The sequence below is a fragment of the Lampris incognitus genome, chromosome 4 (genome assembly GCF_029633865.1).
Source record: "Lampris incognitus isolate fLamInc1 chromosome 4, fLamInc1.hap2, whole genome shotgun sequence".
Taxonomy (NCBI): domain Eukaryota; kingdom Metazoa; phylum Chordata; class Actinopteri; order Lampriformes; family Lampridae; genus Lampris; species Lampris incognitus.
The window spans coordinates 57,966,747-57,984,441 of NC_079214.1; the positions used below are offsets into that span (position 1 = coordinate 57,966,747).

Below are 17,695 nucleotides of genomic sequence, written 5' to 3' on the forward strand. Positions count from 1 at the left end.
GGGCCACAGGTGTGGTGCTCATTTAGTTGGAGATGGTTCGACTTACAAAGAGGAATAGCGCTTCCGGTGGGCGTGCCAATACGGGGTCGGTGGGAGGACATATGACCACAGGGGGTCATATTGTCCGGGATTGGCACGGGGAATGCACCTCCATCGTTTTTCTTTTTTCCAGCGAGCTATTGTGGATGATGTCACAATGCAATAACCCTCTCAGCCATTTTGTCGTTGTTCATATAACTAGGGTTCGCTTCGCGAACCCAAAGTTATTTTACTATAGTGCAGTACCAGAATTTTACCTGAGGCATGAAAACCCAGTGTCAAAAAACTGAAACACACAACCTTTCACAACAATGTGTAAGTTTCTTTTTTCCGTCTTCATCAATCTTTAAAGTTTAAAGTTTTTGGTTATAGGTGTCAAGCTGGCCCTGGTGGGTGGTTTACCGGTAGAACTGCTAAATTGAAAGTACTTTACACCGATCAGCCAAAACATTAAAACCACCTGCCTAATATTGTGTAGGTCCTCCTCGGTCGCCAAAACAGCTCCGACCCATCGAGCCATGGACTCCACAAGACCTCAGAAGGTGTCCTCTGGTATCTGGCACCAAGACGTTAGCAGCAGATCCTTTAAGTCCTGTAAGTCGCAAGGTGGGGCCTCCATGGATCGGACTTGTTTTTCCAGCATATCCGACAGATGCTTGATCGGATTAAGGTCTCTTTGTTATGTTCCTCAAACCATTCCTGAACAATTAGTTTGGAGTGTGGCAGGGCCCATTATCGTTCTGAAAGTGCCCACTGCCATCAGGGAATACTGTTGCCATGAAGGGGTGTACTTGGTCTGTAACAATGTTTAGGTAGGTGGTACATGTCAAAGTAACATTCACATGAATGCCACTCAAAAGAAATTTCACAAGGCGTGGAGGTCTATTCCGTTGCCTCCCAACACAGGAATCACTGGTTCGAATCCCCATGTTACCTCCAGCTTGGTGTGATCCTCCTACGCACTACATCCCCTCGGCAAAACTCTTCACTGTCAGGTGAAAAGAAGCAGCTGGTGACTCCACATATATCGGAGGAGGCATGTGGTAGTCTGTAGCTCTCCCTGGATCGGCAGAGATGGTGGAGCAGCGACCGGGACAGCTCGGAAGAGTGGGGTAATTGGCCGGGTACAATTGGTGGGGGGGGACCCCCCCCCCAAAAAATGGGGAATTTCATTATTTTAAAGACTACTGTAAGACATGGGGTGACGCCTGCAAAGATGCAAAAATACCAGGAAAGATGGTGATACAGTCTGCAAATGTCTCATCTCATTCAATGAGCATGCAAAAAGACACTTCACTCAGTGAAGTGATTAAGGTCAGTCTAGACACAACAATGTCGTCATTGATGGTATTAAAGAATAAGTCAGTAAAAAATGGTCTGATTCCGAGGACAAAGTGAAGATGCTGCTGTCCGAGAAGCTACAGATGGACCATCGCAAAATTGAGTTGGAGCGAACCCAAAGGACTGGAAAGCTTTTGCCATCCGCCACCGGACCCAGGTCCATTGTTGTCAAGATTCTGCATTATAAGGCCAAACTGGAGGTCCTTAGCAAAGCCAAAACCCTGAAAGGCACAGGCATCTTCATTGATGAGGATTTCCCTGAAGTTGTTCGACAGAAGCGAAAAGAACTTTTTCCGGCTATGAGGGCTGCCAGAGAGCCGGGGAAGATTGCCGACCTGCGGTGTGACAAACTCATTGTACACCCACCATCCCAGAAACCAGCACAGAGGCCTAGGTGGAACAGTGCTAAGCCTCTGACTTCTGAACATTAGACACGATTCACACACAGTATCATTCCTATTAACTCTAAAATGTATCTCAGTATGTTGGTCTACCCATGAGCACTTCCACGCCCATGATGGACTACAGCTCTCTTTGTTATCATTGTCACAACACACTTTCAATCTCAACTGTTTATTGTTCTTGCTGTAAAAATTGTTACCACTTGAGATGCACACCTATCAAAGAATATGATATGAATAAATGGAGCTCTTGGACTTGCTCTAAGTGTGTCTGTTGTGGCAATTATTTAATTCCACTCTGACATTATATGAGGAACAAGACAAAAATCTCTTACAGTTTTGTCGCACGACTTTAATATATGTTCAATGAACAGACACACAAACTCAGATGCTTGTGCGTGCCTCGATCTCGGAGCACACCCTCTTTATACCATGCAGTAGAACAATGCCCATTGTTTCGATTACAATGATATGTACCCAGAGTTTCTTTTGTCATGAAGAGGAGGTAGTTTCCACTACAATGGTGCATAATTAGTTTTTCCCTCATCCTGTCTTCTGCCAAGACCCTCCAGGACCGCCTCCCATGACACTCAAAGGGCTTTCACACCTCCCTGTTATCAGACCCCTACCATATTTACATAAAGAGGCACTTTTAACACTACCTTTGTCCTTCTAAACATGAGCCCCCAGGCATCCAGTCAGACAATGTAAATATATTATAGCTAATTTGTGGTCAATGATTAAAAGTAAGCAACATACATATGTAAACTGCCCTTACAGTGTCTCCATATTTCCTCATCATGATGTTGATGATGATGGTTTGGTTGCAGATAGTCACTGTGATTATAGGAAGACAACTGTTTCAAATCATATGCTCTTCAATCCCTTTGAATTGGACTCGTATAGTGACATTAACTTTATGGAGCCTTTTGATCCTGATTAAAAAAAAATCCCCTTTTTTTCTCCCCAATTGTATCCGGCCAATTACTCCACTCTTCCAAGCCGTCCTGATCGCTGTTCCACCCCCTCTGCCAATCCGGGGATGGCTGCAGAGTACCACATGCCTCCTCCGATCACATGTGGAGTCACCAGCCGCTTCTTTTCACCTGACAGTGATGAGTTTCGCCAGGGGGACGTAGCACGTGGGAGGATCACGCTATTCGCCCCAGTTTCCCCTCCTCCTCGAACAGGTGCCCCGATCGACCAGAGGAGGCGCTAGTGCAGTGACCAGTACACATACCCACATCCCGCTTCCCATCTGCAGACACGGCCAATTGTGTCTGTAGGGACGCCTGACCAAGCTGGAGGTAACACAGGGATTCGATCCGGCGATCTGTGTTGGTAGGCAACGGAATAGACCCCCACGCCTTGTGAAATTTCTTTTGAGTGGCATTCATGTGAATGTTACTTTGCCATGTACCACCTACCTAAACATTGTTACAGACCAAGTACACCCCTTCATGGCAACAGTATTCCCTGATGGCAGTGGGCACTTTCAGAAGGATAATAGACCGCCATGCCAACCAGACACCGCTGATTCAAAATTTTTTAGTCCTTTAATTTCAGAATCTGTATCCAGTGACTATTTCAGTATAAATGAGTTAAGTGTACTACGCCATATTCCAAAGCCCCAAACAAAGCAGTTCTCAACTTTTAATTTACACATTCGTAGTGTCTCCAAAAATCATGATCTACTCTGTTACTTTTTGTCTTCCTTTAATCATGAATTTTCAGTCATAGCATTTTCAGAAACTTGGTTGACTGATGAGTCATGCTCTAGATCATTGTATGATGAGAAGAACAGGCGGGGGTATATCTATAGATTTATACAATGAATTTCAATATAATCATAGAGATGACACTCTAAATTTCGAGTGTAATCTGTGGAGGTCTGGCGTCCTTTACTCTGATATAGCTGATCATTTTCCAATAATTCATCTCACTACAACCTCCACAGTCAGGCAACAGGAAATGGAGAAATCTTCAAGGTTCAGAGTATGCAACTAAAGAAACACTGACCGATTTGAAAAGCTGACTGGTGCTGTTCCATGAGAAAATGTGTACGCTCATGATGATGTTGAACTTGCATATCAGTCATTTGTAGCCTCATTTAACTCTGTATTTTACAGGCATTTCCCCTGGCCAGTAAGCATACAAAAAGTCAGTACATTCAATAAACCCTGGTTTACTCCAGGTCTCCATAAGTCAGCACTAACAAAGAATAGATTGTATAAGACATTTATCATAAATCCATCCACTATTAACATTGCCAATTATAAGAAATATAGAAAAAAATACAACCACTTAATTTGAATTACAAAGAAGAATACTTCACTACCAAGTTTGATGAGGCTTCAAATAGTATCAAAATAACATGGAGTCAATAAGCTCTTCAATAGGAAAAAGGCTTCCGCCACTGTTCCATCCCAGTTTGCAGATAAAAATAGAGTAGAGACCCATCTGATATTGCATGTGCTTTTAATAATTATTTTGCCAATAGTGGTTCAGTTCTATCAGAGAGGATAAGTCCTATTGTTGGGTCCCCATCTGACTTCCTGAAAGGTTGCTATCCTTCTCTCCAGAGCTTTGATGCTCCTACTGAGAAGGAAATTATGGACATCACTGCCAATATGAGAAATTCTGCAGCTGGTGATGATGAGCTCAGGTCATGTCTGATCACCATAACTAGTTTGTCAATTATCAGGCCATTGACCTATATATTTTCCAAATCTCTAGAGACTGTAATAATACCAAATGATCTTAAAATTGCGACAGTAATCCCTGTGTTTAAATCTTGTGACCAAAGCTCATTTAGCAACTACTGCCCTATTTCTGTCCTTGCATTCAAAGATTTTGGAGAAATTGGTTTACAATAGAATGATGACCTGTGGCTGACCTCTTGCAAACTCCAAACAATCTAAAGATCTGTGGCAAAGACGACGACCCATCCTGCAAGCAGAGTGCAGCAACCCTTTGCACCCTGAATCACATCTTGACTGGATGTCCCAAAGCACTGGGAGAAGGTGAAGGCACGACAAGGTCCTTACAGAAATTGCCAAATGGATAGACCTGCAGAGGGTCACAAGCCAATAAACACCAGGGATTACCACCTGAAGTTGTCAATTTCCAAAGGGAAAGAGATAAGGTTCCTTGGGCAAGAATAACTGCCAAGAACCCATGCTCCATTTTGCATAAAGCCTCCAACTGGGAGATACAAGTGGACCTGAAGAGACTTGTCTTTCCAGCAGAGGTGACAGTAACCTCACTCTGACCAGACATGGTCCTTCTATCCAGCAGCACAAAAACCATCTTAGTAGCCAAACTCACAGTGCCCTGGGAGGACAGGCTAGCCATCTCCCACCAACAGAAGAAAGCCAAGTACCAGGATTTGATTGATGAGGATCTTGTCAAAGGAATGGTACGCAACCTTATTTCCTATCGAAATTGGCAGCTGCAGTTTCTCAGCAACATCAGTGCGCTATTTCCTACAGAAGATGGGTTCGGAACCCAAACAACTGAAGCAAGCCATTGGGGAAGATAGCCGTGACAGCTGAGACCAGCTCAAGATGGTTGTGGTTGATGAGAGACCGCAGTTGGAACCCTTCTGCAGGTGAAGGCTAATTTGGTCTTTGCTGTCCCACTCAGGTGAGGCGTACAGGCTAAGGGGCAAAATGCTTGTGACTCTGAGATACCTGCTGAAGATGCAGAAGGGTTCATTGCAACACGAATGCTCTGACCACTCTGCCACTAAGGAATACCATCAAGAGGAGAAACTTGCAACATCTCAAGTAGCTCCTGCAGTTTCTGCTTGTAGCAAAGCATCTCTGATGTTTATTTCACATGAAATATCAACAGGAGTGGAAAAGTCCTGTATGAACACCTGTACGGATTTAGGAAAAATTATTCTACAGAAATGGCTGTGCTTCAACTGGTTGACAAAATTCACACTGCTTTAAATAACAAATATTCTTTAGGAATATTCATTGACTTATCTAAAGCTATCATGCCTCATGATATCATACCCCAAATCTGGTTACTCTATGGTTTTACATGAATCACTTATAAATGGTTTTACAATTATATTCATAATCGACAACAGTTTGTTAACATTAATGGCTGGACATCTGATAGGGCCACTACAACATGCAAAGTCTGAGAGAGCTCTATTCTAGGACCACTCCTATTCCTTATTTATATCAATGACTTTGCTGCAGTGTCATCCCCCATGATCCCATTACTTTTTGCCGATGACACCAATTTATTTCTTTCACATACTAATTTCTCTGTACTTATGGCAAAAGCTCACTTTGATTTAGGAAGAATTTCCAAATGGTTCCAATTAAACATACAATCTGTAAATATTAAAAAATCCAAATTGATCATATTAACATTAAAAAGAAATATTGTAAATCTAATTCTTGTTTCTTCATTGGTAATAACCTAGTATAGCAACCCAGTGATCCAGGTCTCATCCACAAGTTTCCCTGGAGTCTTGATTGGTGAAGAGTCATATTCGGTTTGTTTGCAATAAAATATCCAAATCTATTGGCGTCACTGGCAAAATTCAAAGTTCGGTTCATTAGAAGTTTTTGAACCTATTCAACTTTCTGGAATCAGATTTGTTTATTAACTCTTTAATTTATCTTTACCTCATATACTGTAATATCATTTGGTGGGGGGGGGTAATTATCCCACTCACCTTCATAAGCTTTATATTTTATAAAAAAGGTTCTGTAGAACTGCCACATTTAGCAGCAGGGCAGAACACTCAGACCCTCTCTTCAATCGGCTCAATATTCTGTCAATTTTCAACAGAAATACATATCAAACTAGTATTTTGGTTTTAAAATTTTGTATCAGCCTGCTTCCCATGTCTTGTAAAGTATCCTTTCAGCCTAACTGTGATGTACATACCTATAATACAAGACAAGCCAAATGGTTACACCTCCCAATGTTTTGTACTGGGTTGTCAGTTTTCTATTAGATATAAGGGGGCTCAGCTACAGAAGTTACATTCAAATTGTATTTCAGTCTACCTCATTCAAGAACTTCAAATATAAGCTTAGGTTCTGTGTGATGAACCAAACTATCCAAACTGATCACATTTGATTATAACTGACCCCCTTTGACCCCCCCCCCCCATCGTAATGAGTTGACCGAACGCGCATGCTCAGACGCACATATGCAAACGCACACACCACACACTAACTATATTATTTTATGTTTTTGCTTGATTTATGTTGCTTATTTTATGTTTGCCTTTGTTATTTTGTTTGCTTGCTTGTTTACCTTTGTGGATAACATACTTTTGTATTTGCTCATGTTTAGGTGAAATTCCTTCTATAAGCCCCTAGGTTTTTTTTCTTCTTTTTTAATACCACCTTCACAATCTTGCTTATTTTCTTTTGTTGTTGTGTTTTTGCTGCTTTGTTTTATATGTGCAAATAAAATCAAAATTAAATCAAAAGCAAGTTGCGAGGTGGGGCATCCATGGATCGCACTTGTTTTTCCAGCACATCCCACGGATGCTCGATCAGATCGAGATCTGGGGGGCTGGAGCCTATCCCAGCATGCAACAATGTTTTGCAGTGTGGCAGGGCCCATTATCTTGCTGAAAGCAGCTGCTGCCATCAGGGAACACTGTTGCCGTGATGTAGTGTACTTGGTCTGTAACAATGTTTAGGTAGGTGGTACACATCAAAGTAACATCCACATGAATGCCAGGACCCAAGGTTTCCCAGCAGAACATTGCCCAGAGCATCACATTGCTTCTGCCGGTTTGCCTTCTTCCCATAGCGCATCCTGGTGCCATTTCTTCCCAGGTAAATGATGTATATGCATCCGGCCGTCCACATGCTCCAAGGACCAGTTCTGACGCTCACATGCCCATTGTAGGTGCTTTCGACAGTGGACAGGTCATAATGGGCACTATGATCAGCCTGCAGCTATGCAGCCCCATACGCATCAAGCTGCAATGCACTGTGTTCTGACACCGGTCTATCATAGCCAGCATTAGCTTTTTCAGCAATTTGAGCTACAGTAGCTCTTCTGTGGGATCGAACCAGACGAGCTAGACTTTGCTTCCCATGTGCATCAGTAAGCCTTGGGCACCGATGACCCTGTTGCCAGTTCACCATTGTCCTTCCTTGGACTGCTTTCAGTAGATACTGACCACTGCATACCAGGAACACCCCAAAAGACTTGCCATTTTGGAGATGCTCTAACCCAGTGGTTATAGCTACAATTTGGCCCTTATAAAATTTGTTCAGATCCTTATGCTTACCCATTTTTCCTGCTTCCCACATCAACTTCAAGAACTGAAATGTTCACTTGCTGTCTAATATATCCCACCCTTTGACAGGTGCCATTCTAACAAGAGAATCAATGCTATTCACTTACCTGTCAGTGGTTTTAATGTTTTGGCTCAAGTATTCAAATCTAAATTGAGATAATCGAAACCTTCCATTATTTTTAATTACATTCACAGATACTGTTCGGTTATAAATTGACCGAATTGTCTCAAATGTACAAGCTTTCAGCTGTTTGTGGTTTTAGGAGCCTTTGAAAAGATTTATAAATGGCTTACATTAAAGCCATTAAAGGCTCATTGACTGCTGCAATAAAATGAATATGGCAGAAATCATAAGACCAAAGGAAACTATCAACAAGGAGTTCACGTCTAGAGCTTTTCATATGCATGGATTAGTATAATCAGGAGTGTAAAGCGATTGGCAGTTATTACACTTGTAAGAACTGTAATCAAAGACCCATCTGACAACCCACTGTGGCCAAAACTACTCAATGCTTAAGTAAAAAAAGACAAAAAAATTGCTAGCCCCTTTTATTTACAAGTAAGACTTGTGTGTTTGACACTTACCTTCTCTACCTTGTCATAGTTTTTAGCCTTGATCTGTGAATAAGAGTGTAAATGCAACGTTAATTCAAAAGTCTTCTCTCATTTATGTCTCAAAACATGCATTCATGCAAACTTGACTTCTTTCACACACACAATCCCTCACAGATCAACAAAGTGAAATTCACACAAGAATGACAAATTGCATTTGTAAGTTAAGGGGTTTATTCTCTTTGCATTATTTGTGCCACATAACCCACAAATAAAACACCTGCAGCTAAGCCATACAGAAAATAATTCTGTGGAAAAAGTATGGAATCCAGGCTGAAAATAAAAAAAAGAAGGCATTTTGAAGAATAACGCAATACCCTCCCAAAAAAAAACTGGTGTCCAACGGCTAACACCGATACAAAAATTCTGTCGGAGTCTCATTTCAGTGTGTTCCCAAAATATTACTGCATCAATTGCTTTTATATGGCTTCCTGATGATAAGTAGAAAAGCATTGTAGCACCCTACAATGCAAACAGGAAAAAGTTGCCGCCTGCCATAAAGGAGGACCAAACACAGGGAGGCCACTATGCCATGGCTATCTCAAGTCCTTTGTAGTACCCCCCCTCCAAAAAAAAACAACAACACACAAATACAGACAAGACAATTCTAATAAGAGCCCGAATTGAAAATTCATTCTGGTTAAATTGCAAGGAAATAGTGGCAAATCAGCAGGGCTTGTTTTGCAATATTTTGGCCAATACTGCTGCCAAGCCTCAAACAATGTGCCATATTAGAAGTAGGCCAATAAACTCAGTAATAACAGAATAACATTACACGAGAGAACTTTAACATCTGCTAACAATCAAGGTCCCAAATGTTAAATAAGTAATAAATCTACAGGGATGGGACACCAATTAAAGCCCCTCTGTGTCTTGGTGCAACTGTTGAGTTGGCTCAGCGTGATCCAGCAAAAGCAAACTGACACCTACTAACATTACAGTGAGAAGCAAGCTAGAAAATGATCAATTTTAAATGAATGACATTGCCATTACCAAGAAATATCCTAATGTTAAATAAGTAATAAATCTACAGGGATGGGACACCAATTAAAGCCTCTCTGTGTCTTGGCGCAACTGTTGAGTTGGCTCAGCATGATCCAGCAAAAGCAAACCGACACCTACTAGCATTACATTGAGAAGCAACCTAGAAAATTATCAAATTTAAATGAATGACATTGCCATTATCAAGAAATATTTTAAAATCTTTAAAAATGCAATATTTATCCAATTACTGAGAAATCTACAATGTATTCCACTTTATGCCATGCACACTTGGTTGTTCTTTCTGAGGGTGAGCTTATCAAGACTGCCTTTTAACCTGACTCATAAAACATTAAATAAGGTCATTATTGGGTAACATCATTCATTAAGGTGAATTACAGCGAGGCGTAATATGGCGTAGACTGCTGCAGACATTCCCTAGAGAACTTAGGGAGGCTGTTTGAACCTGACTTGTATACCGTGTATATCCGCTAAACTAGTTCCAGTCACCTAAACACACTTTTCTATAAGGCTTAAGCTTGATAAAATGACTGAATCCTCATTAACAAAACCTACTTCTCTTTAGAAAGTATAAGAAAATTGCAGCCTTTTCCTTGAAAATGGAATGGAACCAAGAACTTAAAACTTTCCAAAAACAAATTCACACAAAGTACCACAGCATGGCAACAGGGACATCTCTTGAAAAGCGAGAAGGCTGGTGCTGTGGGACATTCCTTTTAAAGCAAATAATCCGCTTCCATATCAAAGCAGGCCTAAAAGTATTGGAAATTGTGGGGTTATACACAGCCAGCATACAGGAAAAGCTATCTTAATCTGCCTTTGCTGTTTTGATAAAGACACAAAGATGCAATGATTCACAAGGCACAAATTCTATAGTGACTTTTATTGCACATGGTTATCAACTCACCCCTGAAAATAAATTGAGGGAACATATGTGGACTGTGGATCAACGCACCATTTCTATGTGCAGAAATAGTTGCTTGAAAACAAAATGAAGGCAAATACCTTGATAATTACTAAAATCTGAGTGTTTAAAATAATGTTCACTTAAAAGACAGACCCCCTTCAAAATCATGCAAAATGTTCACAGAACTAAGTTAGTCTGGATGAAAGAAGGCCTCCCACGTGTGCATCTGAACCCCTATCTTCATACCACAGAACTAAGATCAGCATGAAATCAACCCTGAATATTGGATTTAATACTACAAATACACTATTGAATTAAAAGGTTGATTATAATGGACATATTGAGTTTACATTCTGAAACCATAATAATGCCTACTATTGTGCCATTGTGTTCCCAGAAAAAAAAAAAAAAATCAAAGACAACCAGAGAATTGACACTGCCTAGGGATTAGTTTCAGGCCTAACACAGCTACTGTATGCTCAAGTATTGGTAAGTTATTAGTACTCGGTGAAAACTACACAATTTGGTCAAACAATTTTGTAAAATGACAAGAGTAACTAAAATGGAATGAATCAGAGAAGAGAGACTAAGCCTTGTAGACTGGGCAAAAATCTAAATTGGGGTAAATTAAAAGGCTACTGAGGAATATGAGGCAGAAAGAGTAGTCATGTATTACCACCCACCAGGAAGATGGTATAAGTCCTGCCCTCTTGCCAATTTGATGAGAAGAAGAAAAAAAAAGAGGATTTCATCATTCAGTTTTAAATTATGGGCAGCGTTTGAACATTTTACAACAAAAGTTGTATTTATTTAAAAAAAAGTTGTATGACCTTTTTGTAAGAATGGTTTACGTAGTATTCAAGTATACCACTATTTCCATGAAGGGGATTAAATCACAAACTAATGGCATGTTCCGTGAAAGAATGAAAATGTCACAAGCTTGTATTTCAACTTTATGTAAAAGCAAATCTACCCAGTCAAAAATGCATACCCACAAATTCACGAGATTATCTACCATGAATACTATGGTTCACTTTGTCTAGATTTGTTCTACTACTACAGCTGTGACTATTTAAAAAAATGGGAAAAGGCTGAGGATATTCTCTGCATGCATGCATCTTATACTCTGAATCTATAATAAAACATGGAAGGTTTGTGTAAGTCTTCACAATCTGAGTTAGCCTTTTTACTCCAACCCTTGGAGGAAATCACAATGTAATTTGGAAGAACTGTGTCAGTGGGATAAGATTGTCTTTAAAGGGATAAGGGGATGATAGCTTGCATTGTTAAAAGTTTCATGGGGCTGACATGATAGATGTTTTGGCATTGTAGTTCTAAAAAGGTATATGCTAAATAAAATAAAACTAAAATCTTTTCTGCCCACTATGGGAAAAATTACCTAAACCTATTCACACATACTTACCAAGACTTGGGGGTCAGTCCGCCTATTTTGAATAACAATCCCCGAACAATCCCTAACAAATTTCAACAATTAATTAATTTTAACTACATTTTTTTTGTCTTTATAAATGCTCAATATTCCAGGTAAGAAAATCAAAGTTGAATCAGTTCATCTGGACACAACTTTTACTGAGAGAAACTTTTCACCACTCATCTAAGTGACCTCTTCAGTCTCAACTGACTGCAGGTATCCCCACCTTTATAAACAATACAGTGGCATAACAGCCGAAAACAACGTTCGGTTTCATATGCAAACAGCCGTGAGCATTAACTAGAGTTTCAATGGCAATGTGTACTATTCACAGAGGATTGAGGAAAGGTTGCAATCACAGCAATGTAAAATTGTGATGTACTTGCAACCAAGGATGTGCACATTCTTGATAGGGAGGAATGCTGGTTTGTACAGTCAAAGAAGCCGTCTATGTGAAGAGGGAACGACCATCCCTGAACCGGGGGGGGGGGGGCTAAGAGTACATCTGTCGCCATCTTACAATGCTGTGATTGCATCCATCCATCCATTATCTTAACCGCTTATCCTGCTCTCAGGGTCGCGGGGATGCTGGAGCCTATTTCCAGCAGTCATCAGGCGGCAGGCGGGTAGACAACCTGGATAAGCCGCCAGGCTATCACAGGGCTGACCCACATACATTCATTCCTAGGGACAATTTAGAACGGCCAATTCACCTGACTTATATGTCTTTGGACAGTGAGAGGAAACCGGAGCCCCTGGAGAAAACCCACGCAGACACAGGGAGAACATGCAAACTCCACACTGAGGACGACCCAGGATGACCCACAAGGTTGGACTACCCCGGGGCTCAAACCCAGGACCTTCTTGCTGTGAGGTGACCGCGCTAACCACTGCGCCACCGTGCTGCGCTGTGATTGCATCCATTCCCAAATCCTCTGTGAATAGTACACATGGCCATTGAAACTCTAGTTAATGCTCATGGCAGTTTGCATATGAAACCGCTCCTTTTTTGGTTGTTATGCCACTGTATAAGGGTGGGGATACCTACAGTTAGTTGAGACTGAACAGGTCACTTAGATGAGCGATGAAACGTTTCTCTCTCAATAAACACCTTGTCCAGATGAATTGATTCAACTTTGATACATCTGTTTTGATACCAGATATGATATTCACTGTAATAAAAAAAATCCTGTGAAAAAAAGCAGAGCTTGGGGTCTGGGCACTTAAGATTTTTGATCTAGGAAAGGCTAAGTGGGCAATAATTTTCTGAAAATAGTATTTATGCATGCTCAATAATCCAGGTAAGAAAATTACAGAAAGTTGAATCAGTTCATCTGGGCTCAGCATTTCTCTCTTCAGTCTACCCATCCATGACGGGCGTAGACTGATTCAACTTCCTGTGATTCTGAAAATAGTGCATTTACCAACACAGAGGGTACAATGTTACACTCCCTGTGCCATACTTCAGTGAGCATTCACACTAGACCAGCGGTGGCTAACCATGTGCCATGAAGAGCCATGTGTATGCAGGTTTTCATTCTAACCAGACTCCACACCAGGTGACTTCACTGATACATTCTTCTGCTTTGGTTGAAGGGTTGCTTAACAGTGAAATCCCCTGGTGTGGAGTCCAGCTGGAAGGAAAACCTGCACACACATGGTTCTCCATGGCACATGGTTAGCCATCCCTGCACTAGACTAATTCTAGTTTCATGTATGTATCAACTAAAGTGTTGACTTTAGTTATTATGCAACTGTCTGGATGTTGTGTTTGATCAAAGTCTTATGATCAAATGGCACCATGTGTTAGTTGTGATCATTAACTGGCAATATCAGTCTCTTGAACTCTGCCCTACACAGTCAGGAAAACAACTGCTGCTGAATTTGGAGCAATCACTTTGTTTTATACTGATTACAATGTTTAATATCAAGCGTCTCATAAAATTCACTATGCCCAAATAAAAAATGCAGTACACAAGAGAGATGGACTGCATGAGGAGAGGAGTTGGAGCTTGCATTAAGATAAACAGAATTTAAGCAATCAAAGTTGTTTTTATTTGAGGGGTGGGGAGAACTGACCTGAGGAAAGAGTTTGCGCCAATGGGTCACATGAACATAGCTTTTTTTTTTTATAGTGTATTTGTTTAAAACAAAAATTACCCCAAAGAAATGACACAGGAGGCAATAAATAGACACGACAAATGAATAAAAGGCTAATGCACTCCAATACTATAAAAATAGTTTTAATACTGTTGCAGATCAAACATGCAACATATGCACTTTACCTCATTTAAAATGGCGCAGAATATATTTTTAAATCCCGGGAACATAAGCAGACTGTTTACTGAAGAGATGTTAGGACTAATTTTCCCTTCCTTGATGTTTAAAGGCACAATCCTTCCAGAGCTCAAAAAACAAGCTCTACAGGCTGGTGATTATGATGATCTACCATATCGATAATCCACTACTTTAGGCTGTATCGCTACCCAACATTAATTTTTTCGGTTTTCTACACACTGCAATGCATCAAGTTTATTCAGGATACTGTTTATCTTATGAAACTTCTGACATGTACAGCTGTGGGTCAAAACAGTAAAAAATGATTTTCGGCCATAAACAGCTGTCAAATAATAGGCAAAATCTATGTCATATCAGACTAGGGCCAAAGGCTCAATTAAGGATTGTGACTTTAAATTTCATTCATTGGAAACATTTTGTTTGTGTGAAATTCACATTGTTGATCGTGCTCGAAAATACCCAGCCATGCACACAAGATAAATAAAGAGTAATAACCTCAGCTTCAATGAATAGTTTCCAGAATCTGCCAGAACTTGGGAACTGGGTGACAAGCCGCTCATATGTCTTCCTTGCTTTATCTATTGGTTGGTTCTAAGGAGGGGGGGGACATGTAGTTACATTTACGCTAATCAACATTAGATGAAGCAGTCCTGTGTGAAAATGATGTCAGATAGTTCAAAATTTAACCATAACACAGCCCTTTTCATCCCACCCACCACCACCACCCTAATCCCAAAATCAATAACCCCAGGAATGCAACCCTGTGTCACTAAACCTGTGCTTCTCGAATCAGAATGCTCCAAGCGTCAAGGTCATATGGGTTTTCTTCCAACTTCTTTTCTGCCTTCTTCACCTTCTCTGGAATATACTCTGCTGCTCCCTATAGCAGAACATAAAACATAAAGGTAAAATGTTACAATGCAGAATGACAAAAGAACAATTGGAGCATAAAAGATCTCACCACAAATTAACACCTGATGTTTAGTCAGAGAAAGTTGAATCAGTTCATCTGGACACAACTTTTGAGAGAAACCTTTCATCACTCATCCAACTGACCTCTTCAGTTTCACTGACTGCAGGTATCCCCACCTTTCTAAACAATAGTGGCATTAATGACCAAAAACAATGATTGGCTTCATATGCAAATTGCCGTGACCATTAAGAAGAAAGCCCCAATTGTCATCATTTTACAGGTTACAATAGAATTTGTTCTCTGCTTTTAACCCATCCTATTGTATAGAAGCAGTAGGCAGCTGCAGCACTTGGGGACCAACTCCAGCTCTTCTTTCCATTGCCTTGGTCAGGGACACAGGCAGGAGTATTAACCCTAACATGCATCTTCTTTTTTTTTTTTTTGATGGTGGGAGGAAACTGGAGCACCCGAAGGAAACACATGCAGACATGGGGAGAACATGCAAGCTCCACACAAAAAGGACATGGGACGGCCTGGGATTCGAACCCAGGACCTTCTTGCGGTGAGGCAAGTGCTGCCAACCACTGATTATAATATGACTTTTTGCATCAATGTGATGAAGTACTTTAATCCTGTAAAGTATTTAATTTGCTGGATTAGCAAAAAAATACAGTCCATCTGGCTATTCCATTCATAAACATTTCTTATTGGGGTTTTTTTTAAAGAAAATTACCATATGACACAATATATATAGATATCATAATGCAAAAGTACATAACCCTAGAATGAGGATTTTATCCATCCCCCAATCCTGCCTACTACATTTATTAGTTTAGCTCCTCTGTGTCTTGCCATCCACTAGGCCAGCATCTGTTTGGTTTTCCCGATGTACAAGTCACGGACCCAAGAGTACACCTGTCGCCATTTTACAATGCTGTGATTGCAACTATTCCCCAATCCTCCGTGAATAGTACACATTGCCATTGTAACTCTAGTTAATGGTCACGGCAATTTGCATGAAACCGCTCATTATGTCACTATATTGTTTATAAGGGTGGGAATACCTGCATTCAGTTGAGACTGAAGTCACTTAGATGAGTGATACGTTTCTCCCACTAAACGTTGTGTACAGATGAACTGATTCAACTTTCTTTGATTTCCTTACCTGGATTACTGAACATCCATTTTAATTTTAACAATAATAATAATAATACATTTTATTTGTGGGCGCCTTTCAGAGCGCTCAATGACACTTTATGGAACACAATAAAAAAAAACGAAAGACCTAATGTTTAGCATGAGATAGTCTAACGTTAGACTACATTAATAACTTCGCTAGCATATGGCTCTCCTGCTTTATGAACGTCGATAACAAAGTGGCACCATGACGTAACTAAACGGTCTGAGTGTAAACATCAACTCGGAAGTGAGCATGACTGAACTACTATAACAAAAGAAGTATATGCACTAGTGGACACGTTATGGCATTTTGAACATTTTTAGCAATTACAGTAACATGTGCTGTGCATGGCGCATCGAGTTGGCGAAAAGCGCACGTTTTATCCAAACACTGCCTGCATAATAATAAAAATATGAGCATATCGTCGTAAATAGGGTCATGCAGTTGTATGGTTAAGCAAGTGTATATTGTAATGATTAACATGGAAGAAAACATGAACGCCAACAGATACTGCGAGCAACGGAATACCTGGTTGGTCTTACGTGGATGTTTGCCAAATAAACACGTTTATCTAAAATAGCTACGAAATATCAACACTGAAATCTCTACAGCGTCAATCATGAAGAAATCGTTAATGGTAAATCGTTAATCGTAGTGTCAACCTTACGAACGATTGCAACTTGATCAGGCCTACACTGCAGCAATACTCAACTAGCTAGCTTAAGTGTAGAACGAGGCCTAACGGACCGCACCGCAGTGTCAGACATTGTTGGAGCTAGCTAATGCTACCGTTAGCTTTTAGCTAACCTAGCTCCTCAATTAGCTCACTGGCTACGTTTTTGCATTATTATCTAGGGTTACCTGGTCGGCTGGGCCATCGGTAGACATGACTGGAGGTATAATCTAAACACAAAAATCGACGGCAGTTGGCCTTAAAGTACAGAATATAACGCTTTAAGAAAAAAAATAAAAATAAAAAAACGGCTAAGTAATTAGCATAGCTTAACGGCGAAGTTGGTCATTGCTCGCTGCCGGCGGCTCCGTCTAGCTCTTTCAAAATGGCGCCGGCCGATTTTTCTGACTTCCAAATGCGATATTTTTTCTGTACCCGCACTCCAGGAACACCCGCCCCTTACGGTGCCTCCGATTGACTAATCCTAACCCCACCCTAACCAACGGAGGCAACGAGTACTAGCCAATCAGATGGCGAGTAAGGCGGTTCTTCGCGAATTGCGGGTGTGAAAAAAAATCGCACCAGTGTCATAAGCAGCATGGCCG

The 17,695-nt window shown here is 40.7% G+C and overlaps 1 protein-coding gene across 1 annotated transcript in view; it reads right to left on the minus strand.

The window, feature by feature from the left end:
* Nucleotides 1-17,474, minus strand: part of cstf3 (cleavage stimulation factor, 3' pre-RNA, subunit 3) — a 32,584-nt gene extending 15,110 nt beyond the window's left edge. The window contains exons 1-4 of the mRNA XM_056278340.1: nucleotides 17,279-17,474; nucleotides 15,100-15,204; nucleotides 14,820-14,915; nucleotides 8,659-8,691 (exon numbers count right to left, since the gene is read on the minus strand). Coding sequence (XP_056134315.1) covers nucleotides 8,659-8,691; nucleotides 14,820-14,915; nucleotides 15,100-15,204; nucleotides 17,279-17,305 — 261 coding nt within the window. The 5' untranslated portion in view covers nucleotides 17,306-17,474. The remainder of the gene's footprint in view (nucleotides 1-8,658; nucleotides 8,692-14,819; nucleotides 14,916-15,099; nucleotides 15,205-17,278) is intronic.
* Nucleotides 17,475-17,695: the final 221 nt, after the last annotated feature.